General features: G+C 48.0%; 2 protein-coding genes and 1 long non-coding RNA gene across 4 annotated transcripts in view; 1 reads left to right on the top strand and 2 right to left on the bottom strand.

Annotated features, from left to right (window-relative positions):
* Positions 1-6,915: 6,915 nt before the first annotated feature.
* On the bottom strand, positions 6,916-9,536 carry LOC109264219 (uncharacterized). The gene is made up of 2 exons (XR_008418001.1): positions 9,431-9,536; positions 6,916-7,651 (listed from the first exon to the last, which is right to left on the bottom strand). It is a non-coding gene; the product is annotated as an uncharacterized LOC109264219 (long non-coding RNA).
* CD8A (CD8 subunit alpha) lies at positions 9,500-14,628 on the top strand. 2 transcript variants are annotated; one of them, XM_053890921.1, is made up of 6 exons: positions 9,500-9,664; positions 9,753-10,118; positions 10,731-10,841; positions 11,062-11,172; positions 11,808-11,838; positions 14,510-14,628. In XM_053890921.1, the coding sequence occupies exons 1-6, from the start codon at positions 9,616-9,618 to the stop codon at positions 14,559-14,561; spliced, it is 720 nt and encodes a 239-aa protein (XP_053746896.1). In that variant the 5' UTR covers positions 9,500-9,615; the 3' UTR covers positions 14,562-14,628. The 2 variants fall into 2 exon arrangements, with proteins under 2 accessions (XP_053746896.1, XP_053746895.1); XM_053890920.1 differs by having other exon boundaries at positions 9,753-10,148.
* Positions 14,629-16,895: 2,267 nt separating this feature from the next.
* RMND5A (required for meiotic nuclear division 5 homolog A) overlaps positions 16,896-19,682 on the bottom strand; it is a 68,981-nt gene continuing 66,194 nt past the window's right edge. The window contains exon 11 of the mRNA XM_019444097.2: positions 16,896-17,124. The gene's annotated coding sequence lies outside the window, so the exon portion shown is untranslated. The remainder of the gene's footprint in view (positions 17,125-19,682) is intronic.

Here is a 19,682-nt window from a genome sequence, read left to right as displayed (position 1 = left end):
CAGAATGAGCAACTGAGAAGGGAAGGGGGTGCAAACCCCTTACAATGGCCCCACCTCCTGTCCATCAACTCTGCCTCAAGCGACCTGGCTGGTGTAGATTCCCCAAACCCTCCCCTCCGCCTAGGCCGTGAGTGCGCCTTCAGCCTGGCTCCCCAGCGCTGCTTGTCGCCGCCTCGGTGAAGACTGGGTTCAGGTGCAGCTGCGCTGGTCACCCTGGTCGCCTTCCCCCAGCCTCCCTCCGCCCCCCTGCTAAGGGTGGCGACTTTGGCTGGGCTCCTGTCCTCGCTGCACCCACCACATCCTGGCACCCCCCATCTGGTATCACGTGTTTCCTTGCCTGTCCCCTTTGGCTTGGGGACCTGCAGCACTGGAAACGGTGCGGTGAAGCAGGACACCAGCTGCAGGCCCCACCCGCACCCCGGCTCCACGTAGCTCCCCTCCACTGCACACCCGCCTGGGGTTGGGGGGGGGGTGCATGGGAACACATTCTCCACAGTCCAAGTTAGAAGCTGACTGTGGGGCCTAGGGAGTCCTCTTGCACCGCTCTGCGCTAGGAATGTTCCTGATGGACAGTTCGCCTCAATGTCAGGTGCGGAGAGGAGGCTCATTTCTCCCATTCCTGCTAACCTGAGAAATTGCAAACCTTCCTGGGAAACCCTCTCACCCCTTTCACTCCGCTCCCAGAAAAACGGAAAGAGGAGGGAGGAGCTGGAGGACTACAGGAGGAGGGAGGGAGGATGGGGAGAGCCCTTGGGTTTCCAGGTCTTTTCTCTCCTTCTCAAGCTTCGCCTTCTACCTTCCTCTTCACGCTCCTGTCTTCCTGTTCGCAGAGGAGGAAACTGTAATTAAGGGGTCAGTGGGCTGTAGGACGAGTTGGAACCTTTTCCGCCTGCCCCAGGCGAGGGTGGTTAGCTGTGGAAACAATCGCCTCCCACCCCCGCCCTTGCAATTTTCCATTGCTGCGCCCTCCAGCTTCCACAGCTCACCAAGCAGGTATCTGAAGAGAACCGCGAAGATGCCCTCAGAAAGTAGCACGGGGGCTTCCCACGGGCAAGGTCACAGTTTATAAAACATGAGAGTGAAAGCTTCATGGTTGCGTTGAGCTTACTTCATGGATCCTCCACCAGCGCCCAAGTAAAGAAGTAACCATCTTGTGTACAAAGAAACATTTCCACTGACTTTTCAAGTTTCTATCTTGGATACACTGGGTCAAGACAACAAATTGTCTCAAGAAAGAGAAAGAGAAAGAGAAAGAGAAAGAGAAAGAGAAAGAGAAAGGAAAGGAAAGGAAAGGAAAGGAAAGGAAAGGAAAGGAAAGGAAAGGAAAGGAAAGGAGAAAGAAAAAACGAAGAAAGGAAGAAAAAGGAAGGAAAGAAGGAGGAAAGGAAGGAGGGAAGAAAGGAAGAAAGTGAGCCGTTTTTGTAAGTTTATTTTGCACCTGGGTTGTTGTTTGTTTGTTTGTTTGTTTGTTTGTTTGTTTTTGCCAGAGACTTAACCATGAGTACAGCAGGACTCAGCACAGCCAGAAAGAAAAAGGAGAGCTGAAGCCTCATTTATTGTGGAATCAATACTGCACAACTGGTTAGAAAGAAATCAGGTTCTCTAAGCACCAACAAAATTTGTCTTTTAAATGTTCAACAGACCTGTAGGCAAAGAATGCAGACAGGCATTTGGTGGAAGAGGTCAGCTGAATGGCCGCATGGGAAGGACACACTATCTCTCAACCTTAGTCAGGGAGATGCAAGTTTAAACAGCAAGATACCAACTCATCTATCAGAGTGACAGAATTGAAAAGACTGACCAAACTAAGAATTATAAAGCGTGTGGGTAAATGGAAACTCATCCACAGCTGGTGTGAGGATAAACTGGTATCATCACTTTGGAGAGAAACTTGCCAATAGCTAGGGAGGTTGAAGAGAAGCCCATGTTCCAGGTCAGTTGGCATCCTCTTGAAGCCCTTCCTCTCCCAAGCTGACACCCTAGAGAAAATCTTGTACATAGACTGTAGGAAATATTCACAAGGATACTCACTGTAGCATTGTTTATAACGGCAAAAACTAGAAACAGCCTAAAGATCCATTAAGAAAGGAACAGAGAGGGGTGCCTGGGTGGCTCAGTTGGTTGAGCATCTGACTGTGGCTCAGGTCTTGATCTTGCGTTCGTGAGTTCAAGCCCCGCGTTGGGCTCTGTGCTGACATCCTGGAGCCTGCTTCAGACTCTGTGTCCCCCTCTCTCTCCGCCCCACCCCTGCTTGTGCTATGTTTCTCTCTGTTTTTCAAAAATGAATAAACATAAAATTTTTTAAATAAAAAAACACAAAGGAATGGATAAATAAAGAGTGGCGGTTGTTATCAGATTTTACTGCTCTTGTATCCCACCCCAAAGATGAAAGACTCTGTGCTCCTTTACTTGGTTTTTTTTTTTTTTTTGAAGTTTTTATTGTGGTAAAATATGTATAATATTTACCATCTTAACCATTTCTCAGTGTCGAGTTCAGTGGTATTAAGTACATTCACATTATGGTACAGACATCACTACCATCCATCTCCATCCATCTCCATCCATCTCCAGAACTCCAATTTTGTACTCATCAAATAATAACTCCCCAACCTTCTGCCCCCCAGCTCATGGCAACTGTCAATCTACTTTCTGTCTCTATGGATCTGAGCACAGTATTTGTCCCTTTGTGACTGGCTTATTTCACTCGTCATAAGGTTCTCAGGGTTTAGCCACGTTGTAGTATATGTCAAAATTTCCTTCCTTTTTAAAAGTTCAATAATATTCCATTGTGTGGACATCCCACATTTGCTTATCTTTCATCTATCGGGGGACACCTGGGTTGCCTCCACGTCGTAGCTCTTGTGAATGATGTTGTTATGAATGTAGGTATATTCCTTCACTCCATTTTAACTTGACATCAAGCATTTTTCATCATAAATAGATGTAAAATATATAATTCCAATGTGTTGTAAAAATTATATGTAAGGTTATATTCTGAGGTACTGGGGGTTAGGATTTCAAAATAGGATTTTCAGGGGACATACACACTTCAGCCCCTAACAGTTGGCAAATCTAGTAGGTCTTCTTTCAATTGTGTTGAAAGCAAAGACTTGGGAACCACTGAACTGCAAGTGCCTTGATTACTATCTTTAGAGTTACTCACTTCTCAGTTTCTGGAAGCCGACTAAGACAGGCTTTACCAATAAAACCTTTACATCACTTTTTAACTTTTTCTGATAGAATATGAATAAATAATGTATCAATTTTATTTCCACCCTCACTGTTGTTTTTTTTTTTTTAATGTTTATTTATTTTTGAGAGAGACAGAGAGAGACACAGCATGAGCAGGGGAAGGAGCAGAAAGAGAGGGAGACACAGAATCCGAAGCAGACTCCAGGCTCTGAACTGTCAGCATAGAGCTCGATGCGGGGCTCGAACTCACTAACCGTGAGATCATGACCTGAGACGGAGGCTTAACCAACTGAGCCACCCAGGCGCCCCAACCCTCACCTGTTTTTAAAAGCAAGAACATGTTCTTTAACTTTTGAAAATTTTTCATCATTCCTTTTTTCCCTCTAATTTATGAATTCTACCTATCTTCCTGCATAGAAGTTTATCCTAATGTAGTATGTTTTTATGCTTGAAGAGCTTTTATTGATCAGACTTCTCTGCCAGAAAAGCATATAAAATGAAATTTTAATTTCCTATAACCATGAATTTCCAAGTATTAAAAATGTACTTAGATTATGCCATCATTACAGCTATTGGCAGTGCAGACTGCTCAAAAACAACAGAAGTTATATTGAAAATGAAATGTTAAACATAAAAAGTAGCCTTTGGTAATACTGTACTATAGTTACAAAATGTTACCATTGGGAGACACTGGGTAAAGAGTATATGAGAGCTCTGTATTTTTTCTTATAATGCAGTGTCAAAATAAGAATTTTTATAAAAAAAATAACTTTTAGGGGAAATTCAGCTCTTAAAGAGATGGATAAGGCCCAATTAGTTAATGAACCCATAAGAAATTATTACCTATTGCTAAAATGAGACAGGGTTCAACATCAATTATTTTCCTACCTTCTTTTCATCCAGTGTAAGCACTGAGAAATCTTGTTCTTATAAATAGTTGGTTTGGTTGTAGCAGAGACGCTAAATCTTTTAACTTTTTCAAAAAAAAAAAAAAAAGAAAGAAAGAAAAAAGAACACCACAGGGCGCCTGGGTGGCTCAGTCAGTTAAGCGTCCACCTTCAGCTCAGGTCATGATCTTGCAGTTCATGGGTGGGTTCGAGTTCCACATTGGGCTCCGTGCTGACAGTTCAGAGCCTGGAGCCTGCTTCGGATTCTGTGTCTCCCTCTCTCTCTCTCTGCCCCTCCCCTGTTCACGCTCTGTCTCTCTCTCAAAAAATAAAGCATTAAAAAAAATTAAAAAAAAAAAACCCACAATAGTGAGCTACCAACAAAAAGCCATTTTAATGATCTAGTTGTTACTGTATTACTTTGCAAGGGCTGCTGTAAACAAAGTACCACAAACCAGCGGCTCCACAACAGCAATGTATAGTCTCACAGTTTCGGGAAGCTACAAGTCCAAGGTCAGGGGTGAGTTTGTTCCTTTTCAGGGCTGTGGGAAAGATCTGCTTTCCCTCTCCCCTACTTTCTGGTGCGTTCCCCACCATCTTTGGGTTTCTTGGCTTGTAGAATCATCACCGTGATCTCTGCCTTTATTTTCACATGACATTCTCCCAGGGTATGTGTCTGTATCCAAATGTACCCTCTTTAGAAGGACACCAGTTATATTGGATTAGGACCCACCCTAATGACCTCATTTTAACTTGACTTTACCTTTAATAAAACCCTATCTCCAATAAGGTTATATTCTGAGGTACTGGGGGTTAGGATTTCAAAATAGGATTTTCAGGGGACATACACACTTCAGCCCCTAACAGTTGGCAAATCTAGTAGGTCTTCTTTCAATTGTGTTGAAAGCAAAGACTTGGGAACCACTGAACTGCAAGTGCCTTGATTACTATCTTTAGAGTTACTCACTTCTCAGTTTCTGGAAGCCGACTAAGACAGGCTTTACCAATACCTATTGTAAGGGTTAAATTGTACTGTAGGGCTAACGCTTAGCTTGAAAGATAACAACTTTGTTCTGACACTGAAGGTCAAAAGATAACAACCTTGCTTTTACTCTTGTAAATCATACTTCATACTCTTGTGAATCAGGCTTTACCAATGAAGGAAACAAAACCTCAAAAAGAGCATCAGAGACAAGGTCAAGGAGATCCACTGGTTGCAACTTCGCGGCAGAAAGTCTAAAATAATCACCTCATTCGATAACTGTTTCTGACTCATCTGGGAACTGTTTCTCTGTTCTGTTCCCAGATAATGATAAAACGATGTGATCGGCTTTAAAAACTCTGTACCCCGGCTGTTCGGGGCCACACTCTGGTCGGCCTTGCCTCTCATTGTAATAAACTTTGTTGCGACTGTCACTGGTGCCCGTAGCATTCTGTTTCAGGAGTCGTGTGGATGCAACACTGTTTACTCATACCTATGAACTGTACCATTCTTATGTCACCTAGAAGCAACTGCCCTCACTGATGGACTTAGAAGGGGTTGGGGAAATATAAATATTTTTTAATTTCAATACAGATTTGACAAAACTATATTTTAATTAAATGTTTTTATTTTACCATAGACTTTAAACTTTGTTTTCATCAAAACTTTGGAGCTGAGGATTTTTACCTCATTTGATTTGTTGCAAATAAAAATGCTGCCAACTAATGTCATTGGCAAAGCCAGTCTTCAATGTCAAACCAAGTAGCAAATCAGACTGTGTGTTGAAAAGGAAGTCTGGGGGCACCTGGGTGGCTCTGTCGGTCAAGTATATAACTTTGGCTCAGGTCATGATCTCACGGTTTGGGAGTTCGAGCCCCACATTGGGTTTCGCGCTGACAGAGCGGGCCTGCTTGGGATTCTCTCTCTATCCATCTCTCTCTGCTCCTCCCCTGCTCTCTCTCTCTTTCAAAAGAAATAAACTTAAAAAAAAAAAAAGAAAGAAAAGGAAGCCTGGTTCCCTTTGCAATGCAATGCTAATGAACACGTTAGGAATGAGCGCACCTCCTATAGTAACTGTGTGGCTTCTGCATTGTAGCTCTCCAAAAGAGAGGTGAGTAAAGTGATGGGGCCAAGGAGTTGGCCATAAAGTGCTCATCCAGCATTTCTCCCAGACACCCTCTTTGCCAGGATCTCCGGGACTCTCCTCAGGAGAAATGTTTATTCCTAAAGGAATGGGCATGGAATGAAAAATATCTGGGTGTTTCCCCTTGTTGCCCACAGAGGGTTTCGAACCTCCTGGGCATTGCCCCACAGTAACGTACGGGATGGTAGCAGGTCTGCCTTTTTGTTTTAAAGCAAGCAAACATCAATTATGAAAAAGAAGGCAGGGAAAGAGAATCAACATGAAGACAAGACACAGACATCTGCTCCTGGGCAGATCCGTCTTAGGAAAGAGAACCAATGGCAGTTGAGGATCTGGAAAATGAGCCCCTTCAAATATCGTGCATCCCCGCAGACAGCCTCCTTGTCCCCCAGGGGTATGAATACTCTGGTTTGAGGACCCCTGAACTGTCGTGTATTCACAAGATAATGCTACTATACACCATTTTATTTATTTATTTATTTATTTATTTTTTAACATTTATTTATTTTTGAGACAGAGAGAGACAGAGCATGAACAGGGGAGGGTCAGAGAGAGGGAGACACAGAATCCGAAACAGGCTCCAGGCTCTGAGCTATCAGCACAGAGCCCGACGCGGGGCTCGAACTCACAGCCCTCACCGACTGTGAGATCATGACCTGAGCTGAAGTCGGCCACCCAACCGACTGAGCCACCCAGGCGCCCCTACTATACACCATTTTAAATGAATGAACTAAATCTATATGTAACAACACAATGCAAACTCAAAGACATACAATTTGACAATGTGTCTGTAGATTGAAACATTCTCCAGAAAAAGTGGGAGTGACGTTGACAGGTGTTTGTCACTGAGATAAAGCAAAGCCCTGTCAACTCTAGAACCCAAAGGCCTTTCTAGGCCCAAACAAGCTAACTCCTTCCAAGGAGACAGTATTGTCCCCACAGAACTGGATTGGCAAGAGGAGGCAGCAGGGCCACTGATTTCAAGTTGTCCGTGTAGTCAGTGTCTTAGGAGCTGTGGCACGGAGCCCTGATTAATTTCGTACCCCTGCCCTGCCCGTGTATGCCTTCTGAGTGTCTTCGTGTCATGTCAGTTAAGATGATTTTACTTCCACGTTTTAAGAACGAACACCTCCAGAAAAACAAAGACTTGCTTCAATTCAGCACAGAAACTGGTGACTCTCCTACCTTGTCTCTCTCTGGATGTTTTTAAAAAGAAGGGGCTCGCCTGGCGGAGTGTAGTTCTCGTTTCTTCACGCCACCCCGCTGGAGTGCCGTGGCTTGGGGTAGGGGATGCACCTGCCAGGGGAGGGCAGGCCCCGCTCAGCCCTCTGCACACCTGGCCCTACTGCATGCAAGTATCCCCCGAATTTGCGCGCGGATTGCATCTGCTCTCCTGCTTGCTGCGGAGCGGATGTCCTCGTGGTTGCATCGAGAATCCGCCACATTCTGTAAAAAAAAAATATCACAAAGCCTCCTTTGTTTCACACGTTGCCTTGGCATCCCCCTCCCTTCAACCCTCTGTAGTGCTCTGTACAAAGGGGCTGCCACCCTCGTGGCTGACACTTTTCTTAGCTGCAAGGCTGGAAGGCCTCCAAGCCAGCTGCAGCTCTCTTTCAGGAGACAGACATGGCCTGTCTGGTCTTGGCTCTTTCTCCATCACCCTCATTCATGTGAGTTAAGGCACAGCACCGTGTATACACAGCCAGGGACACACGCACACATGTATACATCTATATGCCAGGGGATGATGCCCTACTGTGAGCCACAGTCATAACCATCATTACAAAAGGTTTTCCTTCCCCAGCCTCCCTCATCTTCCATTTGAAAATGTAACAGGTAGGGGCGCCTGGGTGCCTCAGTCAGTTGAGCATCTCGATTTTGGCTCAGATCATGATCTCATGGTCCATGAGTTCGAGCCCCGCATCAGAGCCTGGAGGCTGCTTCGGATTCTGTGTCTCCCTCTCCCTCTGCCCCTCCCCTGCTCATGCTCTGTCTCTCTCTCTCTCTGAGATAAACATTAAAAAAAAATTTTTTTTTTTTTTTATAGCCCATTCAACACTTAAAGTTTTGCAAGCACAGCTCACCCCAAGCTATGATGTGACATGGTGGGGAGGGGTGTCTGAGACACAGTCTTCGCCAGGCAAAACTCACAGGTGGGGCAGACACATGGCACAGATAATGCCACGTGGCTCGACTCTAGAATGAAGTAGCAACAGTGTGAGGTACATTCATTATGGGATTCAAAGCAGAAAGGCTCAGGCAACCATAAGAAAAGGGAGGAGGGGCATCCTACTGGAGCCGGAAGGTTTCAGGACCGCAATCTACAAAAAGGAAGGGGACACGGTGTGCAGGAGCCTGGGAAGAAAACTGTCTCCCCCCAGGCATTCACCCAGGCTACACACATGTCCCTGCCAAGCACCTAAAGTCAGGTACACAGAGGAATGAGGTCTAAATCCCACAGCACTGGAGCCGGCCCCAGGGCTTAAACAGAATGGTATTTCCCGCAAAGGGAACAACGAAGGCAAGAGGAGTTTTGACGACCTCAAGTCCCCGTGAGAATGCAGGGCCAGGGGACTGGGCAGAGGTTGGGAGGAGCCAACCTGTGTTTCAGTTCCCATTCAGTCCTGGATTTGATAGGCGCCTCCAGGAGTCACACTCTCAGATCCCCTTTATGAGAATAATGATCATGGCAGGGTGACTGAAGGTCTAGCCAAGAGAGTCACTGGTGTAGAGGCCCCACTGTTTGCAGTGGCTACACCATACAAGAAAAAAAAAACAAAACCTGTGAGGTGAAGTTTAGCAACAGGGAGAAATCTCCACGGGTGTGGTCAGCAGTTGACCGCCAGTACCACACAAGGCTGAGTGGCCCCTGCCCCATGGTAGTCTCCTTCCGGCGGAACACCCAGAGTCCCCTGGCCAGAGAAGCTTGCAAATCATCAACGCCTCTCCATCCTCAACCCTCAGTGCCCATCTTGCTAGAGACATTCTGAGTGACTACAGAGGAAGGGGACGTGTGTGCTCTGCTTTCCTGCTCACCCTCACCCTCACCTCTTGTAAACCTCTGTCTCCGTCGCCCCCACAAGAGAGCCTTTCCCGAGGGTCATTTGCAAGCCTTTTTCTTCATCCACAAACCCGCAGTTCTCCACTGACCCCAGCTGTCCTGTAAAGCCTACTTCGATGGCCCATCTAGATCACGGACCACCATCCCCCTCCCAGCCCCCTCACCGGGCTGGAAGGTGGCAACCGCGGAAAAACAGGGCCACTCTCCTCGACGGGGCTTCGGATGACATCACATCCTCCGAACGCGAAATCTGGCTCCTCGGCCGGCCGGCGAAGGGCGCAACTTCTCCCCTCGGGGTCCCACCAGCTCCTGCGCGCGTCCGCTCGTGTCACTCAGCGCCGAGTGCGCCATGGCCTCTCCGGTGACTGCCCAGCTCCTGCCGCTGGCCTTGCTGCTTCGTGAGTTGGCGACCCTCGGGGAGGGCGGGGGCGGGGCAGACGCGGGGCGCCGGGCTCCCGGCTCAGTCTGGACACCTGCCACCCGCAGATGCCGCCGCAGCCGCCGGGCCGAGCCCGTTCCGCTTATCGCCCGGGAAGGTGGAGGGCAGGCTCGGCCAGCGGGTGGAGCTGCAGTGCGAGGTGCTGCTGTCCAGCGCGGCGCCGGGCTGCACCTGGCTCTTCCAGAAGAACGAACCTGCCGCCCGCCCCATCTTCCTGGCGTACCTCTCCAGAAGCCGGACCAAGTTGGCCGAGGGGCTGGACCCCAAACAGATCTCGGGCGAGAGGATTCAGGACACCCTCTACAGTCTCACCCTGCACAGATTCCGCAAGGAGGAAGAAGGCTACTATTTCTGCTCGGTCGTGAGCAACTCCGTTCTGTACTTCAGCGCCTTCGTCCCGGTCTTCCTGCCAGGTCCGAGCGCCCAGGGCGCGGCACCTCTCGGTGTGCGGTTTAGGACTCCTCTCTGAACCCGTGTTCACACGAACCCCCCGCTTTCGAGCCTCTTAGAGACCTTGTGTGTGTGGGGGGGGGGGGGGCTCCTTAATACTGCTCCCATTTCACAGACGAGGAAGCTGAGGCTAAGATGCGGCTGGGTCGAGGCTGAAGATGGCTTCTTAGGTCCGGCCGATTTGGGCTCGAGTTCGGGTGCTCGTCTACTCCTGGGCAGTTACTTAAATTCTGTGAGTCAGCGTTTGCTCGTCAGTGACCGGCGGATATCAACCCAAGCCCGCAAGCTTGCGGGTTGAGCCATGGAGAGAGGCTGGGTGACCGGGAGCGGGCTCCTGCGTTCCGGTCCGAGGCGCCGGGTGCGCTTGGCGGAGCCGGGGACTCGGCAGGGTACCGCGCGCGCCGCAAAGGGGTGAGCGCGAATCCTCGAAGTCCCTAATCCGTCTCCCCGCCTTGAGTGCAGAGATCCGCGAGCGCGGAGGAGGCGCCCCCTGGGGCAGAGGCGCGTGGGGCAGTGGGGAGGGTTAAGGTAGATGTCCCCGGTCCGACTCCAACTAGGCTGTGTTTTTCCCGCAGTCAAGCCCACCACTACGCCCGCGCCGCGACCGCCCACTCAGGCGCCCATCACCACGTCTCAGCGGGTGTCTCTGCGCCCGGGGACCTGCCAGCCTTCAGCGGGCAGCACAGGTGAGACAGGCACAAGGTCCCGGGGCGGGAACCGGCCAGGGGCCGTGCGGACCGCAGGGAGAGCCCCCGCTAGGGCCAGCCCTGATCCTGGAGGTAGAGGCGAAAGCTGTCCACGTGGTGGGAAAACAGACCCGGACCCAAGAGACAGGCCCAAGCTGGTGGTATGGGGTGGGAGGATCGCCGGCCGGCTCCTAAATGTCGGCGTTTTCGGTGTCTTCAGTGGAAGCAAGTGGGCTGGACTTGTCCTGTGACATCTACATCTGGGCACCCCTGGCTGGGACCTGCGCCTTCCTTCTCCTGTCGCTGGTCATCACCGTCATCTGCAACCACAGTAAGTCTTAGGGAAGCGCGGAGTTACGGGAAGCGGTCTGCTCCACTGACTCCGATTGCGCGGCTTGCTCTAAGCAGCCCTTGCCCGCAGACAGGATGGAGATTTCTGGGACTCCGAGCTGCACTGTAGGGTAAGGCAGGGCCCATTTTTTTCCTGGAGACAGAACTCAAGAAAGTCCCTTGTCCCTCTGCTTTCCACTCTCCGGGACATTTTCCCGACGACAGAGCCCTTATCCCAGGGGCCGTAGCTGTGGTGAGTCCATTGGCTAAGGACAAGCGAGCGCACAGATCCTGGCTTATCACAAACGCCCGCGGGGGAGGCTGCCGCTGTGGCCCTGGGACCAGTGCCCAGAAAGGCTGGTCAAAACCATGAGGAGTTGAGACTGACCCTTAGCCGCCTCCTCATGAATCCCCTACTACTTTGGGTCCCACCGTGGGTAACTGTACTAACTCATCTTAACCCACATCTGTATTTTCAATGCTTTTTAAAATTGATGAGAAGAGGGAAGGAAAATTCCCTTACCTGGCTCTCAAAAGTTATAATCCTAAAGAAATAGGAAAAGGGAGGGAGAAACTCTATCTGGGGACTGTTGGGGGGGGGGGTCAGTCACTTTACCCCTTCTTTTTCTTATCCAGGGAACCGAAGACGTGTTTGCAAATGTCCGAGGTGAGTGTTTTGTAATCCCTGGGCCTAACACTGGGCAGCCCTGGGCAGAGGCCGGGCTTCCCAAACAGCAGTCGGTGGGAACCCTTCCCAGAGAGAGGCCACAGCAGTGGAATTCTGGGAGCAGGGAATCAGCATAGTTCTTGAGCAAAGAGAGGCACAAGGCAGGCACTGTGGGGGAAATGGGGGCACAGGTTGGGCTAATGGGGAGAGCAGTGTGACTATAGTAAATCTCCCTCTTATTTGGCCTAGCACCAAAAATCCCATCTGAAGCATTCCCCCAATGAATCCTAGCTCCTCAAAGACCTGAGGTCTCTTCATCTGGATGATTCCAGCTGGCTTTTATTGTTTTCTTAAGAAAACTTTTCCTTCCCACTTGCTTGTTCTAGATTTTTGAGAGTCTAGTGTTTTGAGAGAGAGCCAATCTTCTATCAGGGAACCAAATAAACAATGGTCTAGGTTCCTAATTTCCCTGTGTCAATGCAGGGCCTGGATTTATGACCAAGGACTGGAATGGAAGAAAAGGGAACCAGAGGCAGGGGCAGTTAACTATCTGGCAGCTCAAGTGACTCCCTGATCCAATTCCAGGCTGTGATCATTCTGAAATGATCAGGAAAAAAACAAAAACAAAGACCAGTGTCTGGAAGAGAGGTCTCCGTCTCCACTGTCCTTTGAACTTAGGCTGAGGCAGCCCTGCCCTAACATCTCACTGGCACCACTGGAGCCCTGCACTATGGTGGGGCTACACTCAGGATCTCTCTTATCCACACAGCAACCCCATGTGAGAGATACCACAGTCCCATCTCACAGATTAGCAGCTCAGCTCAAGAAACCCACCAAAGACGGCAGAGACATGATGACACCCAGATTATCGATAATAATAAACCACTTGATAAAGCCTGCAGAGTCCCAGCTACTAGCCATATATATACATATATATATACATATATATATTAATTTCAAGTTTCATAACAATTTTACAAGTAGTTACCATGACCACCATTTTTCAGATGAGGAAACTAATGGGTAGGACATTTAGTGACTTGTCCAAGGCCATACAATCAGCAGGTAGCAGAGCTGCGATGTCTACCCAAAACTCAGGCTGCTTCCTACGATTGGGGGGTTGGGGGATGGGGTTGTTTAAGGATAACATGTAAGAATTATATTCACTGGTTTCTTTCAGTAGATAAAAATATTTCAAGGTTTGTTTTTTAAGTTTGAGAGAGAGATAGCATGGGCGCATGCACACACACACACACACACACACACACACACACATACACACAAGCAGGGGAGGGGCAGAGAGAAGGGAGAGACAGAATCCCAAGCAGGCTTTGCACCATCAGTGCAGAGCCCGATGTGGGGCTTGAACTCACCAACTGTGAGATTATGACCTAAGCTGAGATCAAGACTCTGACACTTAACTGAGTCATTAATTTTTGAGGCGCCCCCAAATTATTTCAAGTTTCATTCCTAGGGTTTGCATTTCACACTCCTTGATATTTCCCTGCAGGAAGTCAACTTCACTATCGCATATATCTTTATATATATATATATATATATATATATATATATATATATATATATATATATATATGTAACAATGGAAATGTAATGAATTTCCAATGCCTGTTTTAAATGCTATAACAAGGGGATAAAGACCCTTTCAAAACAGAGAAAGATTTTTAGCATTTTCAAGTACTTGGGGTGCAGTTGGGAGCTTTTGGAGGAGAATCATCCCTTATCTGTATCTTTTCTGAAAATTCTCATTCTGAAATGAACGGAGAGGGGCACCTGGATGGCTCAGTTGTTTCAATGTCTGACTCTTGATCTTGGCTCAGGTCATGATCTCACAGTTTGTGAGTCTGAGCCCCACATCAGGCTGTGCACTGACGGTGCAGACCCTACTTGGGATTCTTTCTCTCTTTCTCTCAAAATAAATAAACTTAAAAAAAGAAAAAGGAACTGAGAACGCAACTCTGCCCTAGAATGCAAAGCTATACTGAGTAAGCATATCTCAGGGATCCACATGCCTGAGTTAACATATCTAGTGATGACTGAGGGCAGCTCAGCTTCCACAGAGACGTTTGGGAGGATGGTGTGCGTAGACATGACACTCATGATGCATTAGCCCATTTAGGAGGCACTAGCCCAGTACTGAATTAACACACATTTTTAGTGTGACATCAAATGTGGGTTGTTTGTGTTAGATAAAGTAGCTCTGCGTGGCTGATGGTGGTGGTTTGCTCACATCCTCCCCTATCCCTGTGATCCTCCCAGGGGCTGAGAATCAGGTCAACTGATGATGTTGGTTATCAGCCTCTTTTTGTCACCTCCATGGGTACCCTGACAAAGGCTCCAAGAAGCTAGACAAACTGGGTTCAGACCCTGGCTCCACCACCTCCTAGATATGTGACCTTGGGCAAGTTCTCCAGTCTCTCATTCCCAGTGCCCCTCACTCCTCAGGTAGCTGTGACCGCGAGACGACAGACAAGTGATGCTTGACAGGGTTGCTGACATCACTCACCCAGCCCCATGCTGGTGTTCCAGGGACAAGTCCTCAGGCCCTGTAGGGGCCGGGAGGCTGGAGAGGGTGGGGAGACATGCATGGATGTTGCATCACACCGTGGGGGCTCTTGCTGCAGTAACAGTTGGTCACCTGTCTCTCTTTCAGGCCCGTGGTCAGAGCAGGAGGCAAGCCTAGCCCTTCAGAGAGATACGTCTAACATGGAGATGGGCCCCATGCACCAGCCACTACAAGACCAAATAAAACTCTCTTTATGAGGACAGTAACAGTCCTTCCCTTTCTGTTTTTCCAGCTTCCTTCTTAATGTATCTGTTCTCATTATTATTTTCATGGGGGTGGGGTGGGGAAGTGACTTTTTCTTTATGTGTTTTCCTCAGTTGACACAAAACAAGACTGTATGTCTACAATACACCACAAGGGTTACGATACCATTGTGTGCACGCACTGGGGTAAAGGGTGGGCAGGCCAGAGCTACTGTGAGCCATGTTCTCGGAATCTGGCGGTTAGAGCTGGTGGGGGAGGAGGGAACCTTGACATAGCTTAGCCCAAACCTCTTCAGTGGACATCCAGGGATGGGGGGGGGCAGCTTGATCAGAGTCACAGCAAGGTTCAGGGCTCTTCCTCCAGCCATTCAGATCTTTCTTCTGGAGACCTCTGTTTCAGCGTGGGGTGTTGTGTCTCAAACCTCAAGGGCACAAATTATTTCTTGAGCACCAGTGATAGAGCCATAGCCCCAAAGAGGTAATAGAATAAGAGAACTTCTGCCTTTCAGAGTTCGATAATGTAGTTGAATAGTATCAGACTTTGTAAATTATGAAGTGTGAAACTGTATGGAGTAGGAATGCCTCAAAACGGAAAGGGTTAACTGAATCCTGGCACATGAAGAAAATCTCTGTGAAATCTGCAGGGGAGGGGGACAAAACTGCTCGCCCAGCCCTTGCATTGCAGAGGGGCCCATGAAGGAGGGGAGACCACTCCTTTCCGAGTGTGATTTGCGTGTCAGTCTGGTAAGGAAGCTGAGAGCCAAGCATGCTGCCCTACATGCACACTTCCTCTCTTATGGACTTGCGGAAGCAGTGAGTGCTGCTTGGAAGAAAAAAACGTAGATAAGGAAATAAGAATCACCTGTAATTCTTTGTCTCGGGTATAGTCCATTGTTAATATTACGGTGCACATTCTCTATTTTCTATGCATGTATGTGAAGTACATACTTCTGTTTTTAAAAAGTGGGATTGCACTGTGTGTTTATAAATGGCTTTAAAAAACAAACATTTATGGCATGCTTTTTAAGGACAAGATAGCACTCCGTTTTTGATTGTAGCATCTTTTATGTATTTAACTATTACTCAGGATTGAAGTTTCCAGTTTTTCACTACTGTAATAACGCTGACAAAACTTTGCACACAGCTTTGTTTCTTTAGGGTAAAAACCTAAAAGTAAAATGACTGGGTCGGTCCCTACTTTCACTGTGCACTCCCCTATTTTCACATCATTTAAAACTGGTTAGCCTTGGGGCCCCTGAGTGGCTCAGTCGGTTGAGCATCCGACTTTGGCTCGGGTCATAATCTCATGGTTCGTGGGTTTGGGCCCCGAACTGGGTTCTGTGCTGATAGCTCGGGCAGAGCCTGGATCCTGTTTTGGATTCTGTGTCTCCCTCTCTCTCTCTGCCCCTCCCCTGCTTGTGCTTTTTCTCTCAAAAATCGATAAATAAACTTAAAAAGAAAAACTGATTAGCGTCTTCTCGCAACACCTTGTCTTTTGTTCTTTCGTGGTAACAGATGAGCTGATACCTCTAATAAGGAAGCATAAAATCTTCAGGCTGTGGTTGAGGTCAAATATACATACTGAAAAGTGCCCAAATCCTAAGTATACAGCAGCTCCAAGACGTCATTACGTGAACACACTCAACACAGCCAGCACCAGGTCCACAGAGAACTTTCCCTGCCTTCCTAAAACTGCCTTCGGCAACCTTAATTTTCAAAAACCAAAAGTTTTAAGGAACAGAAATCAAGAGGAAAAAGCGTCGCAAATGTGAAAAGGCAGTTGTGAAAGCTAAGAAACTTCCCATAAGACAAAGTCTTGCCCCTGCCCCCCTCCTCCCCGAACATATCCAGCTGACCAGAACCAGACGCCAGTCCAGGGACTGAGACTCAGCTCAGAGCTGGCTCCAGGCTCAGAGCTGCCTGTGGAAGCTGTCCCTGGGTCCCTGAAAAGGGTGACAAGGAGCATCCGGCCTCCTCATGGCGCTGGCTGTGGAGGGCCAATGTCAAAGAACCAGGGCCAGGGTGAAGGCAGGAAAAGGGCCTTCCCTCCTCCGCTTTCAGCTCAGGTGATGAGCAGCAGGGAAGCCGCACTGGGGAGGCTCTGGAGAGGGTTCAAGACTTACTGATTTTTTCATACTCCCTAATTTACCACACCATACTTACCACAACTAAGATGGTAAACACTACTTTGGGGATTCAAAGTATCAACATAGGAAAAGGTATGCATTAGAGTTGGCGCTCAGGACCAGGGAGAAAATAGAAAAACAATGTGCAGGCTGAGGCCTAAAGCATGTTCAAGGTGGGCTGTGAATTTAGGCTCAGGGCTTGCTGGCAACCACAAACACCCGCCATTCATCCTGCACAGGCACAAGAAGCACCTCATGGTTCAAAGCCGGCAGCCTCAGGTCCAGGTCATGGTTCACTTGCAAGTTCTAGCCTGAAGCATTGGTTCTACAAACTCCCCCTGGAGGATGATGCCCACAACACATTCTTTGGACCCTGAAAAACAGGAAGTAGAGAAATGAGTTCTCCATTATGCAGTTAACTTGGTCACAGTTGGCTGGAAACAGCTCCAAGGCAGTTCACTTAACATTCATTCATTCAACAAAACATACCCCATTGGCGGAAGAAAAAAAGTCAGAGAACTTTGTCGTTTCTTTCTCCAGTTGTGACACTGCTCTTCAGAGATCCCACCCTACACTTGAACATCCCGCATGACTCCACAACCACTGAGAGGGGGAGAAGTTTCTCTTTTTCACCAGCAAGAAGCCACCCCTTCCTCCAGCCCCGGGGGCAGATTCTTCCCCCCGCACACAGTTTTGTGACCACGAGGGTCAGGTACCACCTAACCTGCTCCTAAAAGAAGCCTGAGCTATGTTTCTCCACCAAAAGGAACTGAAGGAGGCCACGATTGCCTTAGATTAAGTTAAATGCAGAGGCTGTGAAGGCAGCTTCCTGGCTCTGCTACTTTGTGTGTTCTCTAGCAAGCACTTAAGGCCTCGAAACTTCTGTCTCCCCACTTGTAAAATGGGGGTAATGATAGTCCCTACCTCAAAGGTTGTTGGGAAGGATATGAGTTCAAATGTATTTTTAAGCTCCTGGAACAGCTCCTGGAACATAGTAACAAAATGTATACGAAAAAAGTACCAATTTTTCAAAACTGGTGTAGTACCTATTACACTCTGAATGCAGTCACCTGATTCTCCCAATTCCTATTCTCAGAAATGGGCACACAGTAACCATTTCCAACAGATACACATTTATGTATGTACCCAGGGATCTCAGCATCCCAGTGCTAGGGAGGACAACCCTTCCTGCGCAGCTCACCTCAGGAGAGCTCACTCCCAGATGCACACAGCCTTCACACTGTCATTGAAGCTCCCCTCAGCCTCACCTTCTGAGTGCCACCCCTTACGCCCCCCACTGCCCTGCTGCGAGAGAGCTCCACCATCCTTACAGCCGTCGAATAAAGTTGGCAGAGCAGAAAAAGCCTGTGTGTTCTACCATTTTGTCACCTCACCACCTACTGAAGCCCCCACCACTTTGGGAAACCTCACTTTTGCAGGCCAGTTACTAATTCCCCTTTTCTGCTCTCCTTTAGGTGGTTGTGATCTGCAGATGCCATTTGTTCTTATGTTTTAGCGACTGAAATAAAATAATAGCTACCAGTTATTTAGCACTCGGCATGGGCCCGCTCTCTCATTTGGGCCTCATCAGAACGATGAAGTAGGAACTAGTACTATTCTTCTTACAGATGAGAAAACTAAGGCATAGGAAGTTTTGGTCATTTGCCCAAGATCACACTAGAACCTGGTGGGATCAAGGTCTGAACTCAGGTCCAATCCTGTAGCCCAAACTCTCAGCTGCTACGCTATTACTGAGTATCTTACCTGCCTTTTTTTTTTTTTTTTTTAAATATTTATTTTTGAGAGACAGAGCAAGCGAGTGCATGAGCTGGGGAGGGAGAGAGAGGGAGACACAGAATCCAAAGCAGGCTCCAGGCTCTGAGCAGTCTGCACAGAGTCCGACGCAGGGCTCGAACTCATGAGCTGTGAGATCGTGACCTGAGCCAAAGTCAGATGCCTAACTGACTGAGCCACCCAGGCGCCGCCCCCGCGCCCCCACCTTTTTTTAATTGAAGTATAGTTAAGACACGATGTTAGTTTCAGGTGTACAACATAGTGATTCAACAACTCTATACACTATGCTATGCCACCACAAGTGTAGCTACCATCTGTCACCATATAATGTGTTAATAATACCATTGACTATATCCCCTACATTGTTTTTAATTTTAAAATTTAGAAGTTCTCTAAACTCTCTGTAAGCACCTCAAACCAAAAGTATTTTTTTTCACCTATGCTGCCCAAGGTAGAAAACGAAGGTTACCACCTGCTCTGAAATGAAACAAATGGGAAAGAGTATGTTCTAGAACAAGGGTAGAGTAGGGATCCTGTCTGAAGTTAGGGTGAGGGCTTTGCTTCTAAAACAAATACCAAGAGGGGCCAAGAAATGCAGCTCATGGAGATGGTTCAGGGATAGCTAACTCCTCATTTGTCTAATATCTCAGGGCAGGTGGAAGGCTGCACTGACCGCTGGTGCTGATGGTTTATTCCTTTATGTGAATGAAATGTCACCTGTTTCCTGGCTGAGATGCACAGTGCAGGGGGGTAGAATTCGCAGGTTGCTTGCCTACCAACCATTCTCCCCTTTTCCCTTACCAGCAGAACCCTTGTTGTATTACAGGGGGTGATGTGCCCAGACATTTCCCAGACTTGCCCCCAGCCAAGTGTGGCTAATAAGTCACTGGCTGGAGCTTCTAGGAGACTCTTCAAAGAGGCTAATTCAACTGCAAGCTCCTTTTCCCACCCCTTTCCTCCTCTTTTTGCCTAACACAGTTATATGTCTAACAAAGAGGTGAAACTGAAGCCACACCTTAAGGTTGTGGAGAACAGGAGCCTGGGCCCCTGACGGCAAAAACCCTAGACTGCCTACTCTTCACATGCCACTGGTACACACTAGTCAAGTCAAAGGCCATCTGCCCAAATTTCCTGTAC

Source organism: Panthera pardus, unplaced genomic scaffold (genome assembly GCF_024362965.1).
Source record: "Panthera pardus isolate Hobbes unplaced genomic scaffold, ASM2436296v1 HiC_scaffold_26, whole genome shotgun sequence".
NCBI lineage: Eukaryota > Metazoa > Chordata > Mammalia > Carnivora > Felidae > Panthera > Panthera pardus.
This window is presented reverse-complemented; position numbering and strand designations above follow the sequence as displayed.

Bases quoted from the DNA above. Each gene is read 5' to 3' on its own strand.
- CD8A (XM_053890920.1), top strand. From the start codon at position 9,616: ATGGCCTCTCCGGTGACTGCCCAGCTCCTGCCGCTGGCCTTGCTGCTT. The intron at 10,149-10,730 runs GTGTGCGGTTTA...TTTTTCCCGCAG, and splicing joins CCAGGGCGCGGCACCTCTCG to TCAAGCCCACCACTACGCCC. The intron at 10,842-11,061 runs GTGAGACAGGCA...CGGTGTCTTCAG, and splicing joins GCCTTCAGCGGGCAGCACAG to TGGAAGCAAGTGGGCTGGAC.